Source organism: Megalops cyprinoides, chromosome 14, assembly GCF_013368585.1.
Source record: "Megalops cyprinoides isolate fMegCyp1 chromosome 14, fMegCyp1.pri, whole genome shotgun sequence".
Taxonomy (NCBI): Eukaryota; Metazoa; Chordata; class Actinopteri; order Elopiformes; family Megalopidae; genus Megalops; species Megalops cyprinoides.
Window position 1 is genome coordinate 23,476,677 of NC_050596.1, and position 6,000 is coordinate 23,482,676.

Genomic DNA, 6,000 nt, shown 5'->3' on the forward strand with positions numbered 1-6,000 from the left:
ACACGCCTCCTTGCTGCTTGAATGTCTCTTTTTCTCTCCCTTTAAACTTTCCTTAAGGACAGACATTACTGAGGTGAGCACAGCTTCAGTTCAGCCTTTCTCTCACCGGGGATGAAAACACTGCTCATTTCATGATTTATTAAAAAGCATGACAGACATAATAATGTTGGTTACATTACTGTCTGTTACATCTTGGGGGGTTATGCATAAAACATGGATAAGTTTAAACCGACCTCATTTCATTTTAAAGGTTACACGCTGCAACACATTCAAGATGCTAATTTAATAGTCGCTAAATAAACAATACTTTTTGTGGTGAATGACACAGGTACTGTTGTGCTTCATGAATAATGCCCATTACTCATGATTTTACACGTAGTAATACCTTAAATTACATGTATTTTTAAAGCCAAAAAAATCTTTCAAATGTCACTTATATGCAGAGTTGTAAATGCATTACACCTGGGATTCATTTGTATGTCTTGCATGGCCTTTAATGCAGAACCACACACCAACCTGCTGTCCCCAGAGCCCCCGCCCCCACCCTCCTCCACCCCCCCACCCTTCACCCCATCGTTCAGTTCCATTCCACTGCGGCAGCGAGATCTAACAGCGATCTGCACCACACAATGATAAAAGCCATTACTGAATTAATATTCAAAGACTGGGACTGTTTTGTGCACAGTGAACAAATAGGGCTGGAGATCACACTGTGATCAAGACTTGCTTTTTAGTTCAGTTTGGGTCAGGATGAATTTGTATCAGTAGAGGCCTTTTATCACGGCAGTGATGTAACCAGACGGCTCACCTTATTCATCCATTACCTATTCATTACCTTTGCAAATGCACCGTACACATCCGTGATTATCAGGGCTGCTGCCACAGCCAATCACAGTTTGCCAGCCATTTAACCCAGATTAATTCAGTGCTCAAGTTACAAGGCCTAGACCAAAACATGTTAAGCAGGTGCTGTGTCCTCTGCAATATTAATGGGCCTGATTTTGAACCTGTCTTTGCCACCATTTTGTATAAGGAGAACTTAAGGGAAATGAGGAGGTCTTGTGGCCAGCATCATGCTGACAACTCAAAGACTGAGAAAGAGCCAATGTGGACTGTATAAGTACAGTGCACATGTTATTTAGAAGTCATTTCTTGAGGCAACATGATTCACTGTACATTCCCTTCACAGCATGACGTTAACCATGACTCAGTCCTAAGGGTAGTTATCCTTTCATGGGGGTTAGGAAATGGTCTCTCTTTGGTTCTGGAAGGTATACACACACAGTTACATTACATTACATTACTTCATTTAGCAGATGCGACGTACAAATAAGTGCATCACTATGCTAAGAGTAGATATCGCAAGGTATTACAAGCGGTCAGTAAGATACAAAGTTAAGTGCTGGGCTAGTGTAGAGTTTTTTAATGAAAATAGCAATCAATAGGATAGATAGACATAGACAGGGAGGAAGGTAGGCTACAGATACAGTTGGCATCGTTAGCCTGACCCTGTCTCTTTTTTCCATACCCCAACCCCCACCCCACCCCCTCCCAGATGTATCAGTCCAGCCCTGGTGGTCAGTCCTCATGCAGCAGCGAGCCGTCACCGCTCGGTAGCGCCACCAACAATGACAGTGGAGTAGAGATGACCATGCACAGCGGGGGCAGCCTGGGAGACCTGACCGCGCTGGATGACGCCCCCGTGGTGGACTCCACCGTCTCCTCGGGAACCGGGACCACAGCAGTCGGCCTTCAGCTGCACAAGAACATAAGCGCCCCCTACAGGCTGGAGCACCTCAAGAGGGAGAAGCTGAAAACAGTGAGGGACTCCTGCTCCTGGGCCAGCCAGGCACCTCAGGCCCGGAACACCACGCTGCCGCCCATACCAGCCACAGGTGGGTACCGTGAGCAGGTGATTCTAAAAGGTCGTTGGAGGTTGTTTTAAAATGCCACCAAAATTCAGGCCATGAGGACCATGAGAGGTCAGTGATAGACTATGTGATAGCGGGAGTGATAGCTGGAGTGTAGGAATTACACCCATTCGAGATTATTTCAGTACACAGTGAGGTATCCAGTCTGTGCAGGGCAATAAGTGGTGACGTCCTAAAATGAATCCTTCTGTCCCTCAGGTTCCTTACTGGAGAATTCGGGTTTTGGTGGTCCAACCGCAGTGCTCCCCTGCCCCCGCATTGGTGAGCTGACCTCCACCGAGGTGACCATGCTGAACCAGCTCAACGAGCGCAGGGACAGCACCACCAGCACCATCAGCTCCGCTTACACCCTGAGCCGCAGGTCCTCCGGCATCTCGCCCTGCTACTCCAGCCGCCGCTCCAGCGAGGCCTCCCAGTTCGGGGGCCGCCCCAACAACATCAGCTCCGCCGACTCTTACGACCCCATCTCAGCCGACCTGTCACGGCGCTCCAGCGAGGCCAGCCAGTGCGGCGGCGGGGGCCTACCCAGCCTCCTCAGCCTCACCCCAGCCCAGCACTACCGCCTCAAAGCCAAGTACGCTGCCGCCACCGGGGGCGCCCCGCCCACGCCACTGCCCAACATGGATCGCATGAGCCTCGGGGCCAGGATGGCCCTCTTCGGGGATTCCCCCGGTCGGCCCTCCTACGCTCCTGCCGCCCCCCGGCGCTGCAGCGACACGGGCTACGGCGCCCCCAGCCTGATGCCCCACGAGGTTCCCGCCAACATCCCCCGGCGGGCCAGCGACCCCGTCCGCCGCCTGGCCCCGGAGCTTCCGTCCCTGCCGCGGGTGCAGCGTTTCTGCAGCATGAACAGCGTCAACCCCGCCCCGCCACCCGCTGGCCTTGACCGCCGCGGCCTGGCCCCGCAGGGCTACACCCGCTCAGATGGCAGCCTGCACCGCCACCCCTTCGCGCCCCGCCCGCCCAGCATCTCCGAGAACGTGGCCATGGAGACCATGGCGGGCGATGCCGACGGACAGGGCAGTGAGGAAGACATAGTGCTGCCAGACGACGTGGTGCAGTACATCCAGTCCCAGAACGGCAGGTCGGGCCAGGACACTGGCGCGCCGGCCTACACTGGCCAGCCACAGGGCTTCCAGGGCGAGGTGGCCTCACAGCAGCCGCAGTTTTACGGCCAGCGGAGGATGGCCATGGTGGACGCCAACATGACCCCTCCGGGGCAGACCCTACCGGCCTGCCAGCTCAACCCAGCCCCCCAGCAGCAGTTCCCGGCCTCCCCGGGCGCCAACAGAAACAGCATGCCTGTCCAGTGGAACGAGGTCAGCTCAGGGTCCGTGGACGCCACGCAGACCCAGGCTAAGCAGCCATTTGCCCGGGGGAACCTGGCCATCGTCCAGCAGAGGCAGAACTTCGGCAGCTTTCAGAATGTCAGCTCCAACCAGCAGGTGGCGCAGATGAGCCAGAACCTGGCGCACGCGGCCCAGCAGAATTACATGCAGCGGGGCTCGGGGCTGATGCCACAGAAGATGAACTGTGCCCAGCAGCAGAGGCAGCAGGCCGGCAACCCCTGTCCGAACCCCAATGACCAAATGAGCCTGCATCAGCAAGCGTACAGCCAGAATGGAAGCGCTAACCTGCGGCCCTCTTGCACCAGCGTGGCTGGAGGGTCATCAGGAACTATAGCTCCAAATGGCAGGGGGATGATGCAGGCACCAGAGATGCCCAACTACAGGTCCAGGACTCAGGCAGCCCAGACAGGGGGAAGTCAGAGCCACATTTCCTATGGAGGCAATCACGAAAATTACTCCCAGATGAACCCCAGCCAACAGAGCCAAGTTCTACCGTCCCAGCGCTCCATCTCAAACGGGTATCAAGGGCTGATGCAGCCGAGGCCGCCCGCGGAACCCAAATCCCTGAGCAGACAGCATTCGGGGCCGAGCACCATGCAGCCCCCTGGATTTCCTCAGTCAGGCTTCAGCCCCCGTTACGGCACCTCCGAGGCCAGCCCCAAGAGGCCCAGCGGCTCGGCCCGCGTCCACAGCGACAGCGGAGGAGATGACAGCGCCATGTTCTACACGGGCCAGATTCACATGTTCGAGTCCAGCGGCAGCTTCGACCCCCCCGCGCCCCACTGTGCCGGCACGCCCCAGGACAGCACGCTGCAGTGCCCCTCAGACGCAGCAGCTCCGGCGGCCATTGCCATGCCCTCCCCAGGAGCGGAGCAAGTCTCCAGCACGGTGGACTCCTCCCAGGGCCTGGACCATGCCCAGATCGACTTCGACGCCATGCTGGACGACGGGGACCACTCCAGCCTCATGTCGGGCACCCTCAGCCCCAGTGTCCTCCAGAGCCTATCCCAGAATTCCTCGCGGCTCACCACTCCCCGCAACTCGGTGACACTGCTGCCGCCCGTACCGGCTGGGATTGGCAACATGGCCATCGGGGACATGAGCTCCATGCTGACTGCTCTGGCCGAGGAGAGCAGGTTCCTCAACATGATGTCATAAGCCCGTGCTACACGAAGCAATGTACATGCAACTAAATCCTCAGCCAATTTTTTACATGCCACCCAATCCAGTTGATTTACAACAGACACGCAACTCTTGTTGCATCGTCACACAATAGACAGACATCTTATTGATCCATCCAAAGTGCAGATCCCTGTCACGTGATTTAGTTGATCATGCATTTAGCAGCCAGCTCCACAAGCAGCTTCAACATATTAGTGTTATTTCTTGAGTTGCATGACTTCCAACAAAGTTTGAGCACTTAATGCCTGTGTTTCTGAGCAGGCATTGAACATTTCACAATTAAAACATAGTTATGGCTAGCTATCTTTACTTTTTATTTTTGACACAATATTACTTTTGACACAATATTGCTTACTTTTAAGTAATTTAGAACTGTACATCGTACAGAACAAAAATGACATTGTTTCTCATGCGACCTGAACGTGCTTAAAGTCTTTGTGATTTAAACTGGTTTTAAATCATTATCTTGTAGCGGTAAGATTGCGTGTGATGACACTGCACAGAATATGTGTACGCGATTTCTATTGCGTGTAAATTGCTTCATGTAACACAGGCCTCAGGGAGTTTGTGTCCCACTGATCGAAAGGTGAGAGGCAGAAGAGGAGAGATGGCGAGACCGTGCTTTGTGTGTACTCTCCATCCCTCCACTCCACACCATTTAGGATGTGCATCGCTGGTTACAGAGCTGTTGCAAGCATTCAGCCATTTAATGCTACTCCTAAATGTATCCTATGAGGAAGAACATGCGTGTCTTTTTTTTTTTAAAACAGAAAAAAAGCACTGACCTCAACCACAGTTATAGGGACTGAGTCAATTCAGGAGAATCTGGATACATGTTGAAACTTTTTTTTTTTTTTTTTTCTATGTTTCCAACAATGTGTGTATTATTGTGTAAAATATTATTAGACAAGGGATTGAGTTGGCAGTTTTCTTTCTGTTAAAATAAGCCATACTTACAGTGAAACTTAGACCAGGGTATAAATGACAAGCCACTGCTGAATATTTCTGGTGTTGGCCTTTAGAGACAGTGTACCGAAAGAAGTTTACTAAGTGCCTTGTGATACTGAACAATAGTATAAGCATATGAAAACTTCAAGCAGACATGTAACATACTGTACATGCACCCAGGTAAAGAAGAAAGGCATACAGATATTTAGAAAACTTTTCAATCTTTATTAACTTTCTGTTTAATGATATACACAGTATGTGCTGTAAATTATGTTTATGACTTGATTACAAGGGTTTAATTTTGTTTGTGAGTTGTTTGTAAGCAACTGCTGGCACCATATCACCATCACCCAGGGTGAGAGGACTCCCAGTGAAACTGTATCCTACACCAGACCCCTTGAGAAGCCACTGCACTGCACTGCAGTGACTCAGACTGACTGAACATGTTCCCCTTGACTTTTCGGGTCTATCATAAAGTTGTACGATTGAGAAGAATGGTGTTGGACGTTGGTGCCAGACTGACAAGTCAACCAGGAACCGTGACTGGAGGGTCTGTGTCCATCACAGAGCCTCTCAAAGGAATATGCAAG

At 52.0% G+C, this 6,000-nt stretch overlaps 1 protein-coding gene across 1 annotated transcript in view; it reads left to right on the forward strand.

Annotated features, from left to right (window-relative positions):
• Positions 1 to 4,744, forward strand: part of gli2a (GLI family zinc finger 2a) — an 86,483-nt gene extending 81,739 nt beyond the window's left edge. The window contains exons 13-14 of the mRNA XM_036545871.1: positions 1,556 to 1,895; positions 2,130 to 4,744. Coding sequence (XP_036401764.1) covers positions 1,556 to 1,895; positions 2,130 to 4,438 — 2,649 coding nt within the window. The 3' untranslated portion in view covers positions 4,439 to 4,744. The remainder of the gene's footprint in view (positions 1 to 1,555; positions 1,896 to 2,129) is intronic.
• Positions 4,745 to 6,000: the final 1,256 nt, after the last annotated feature.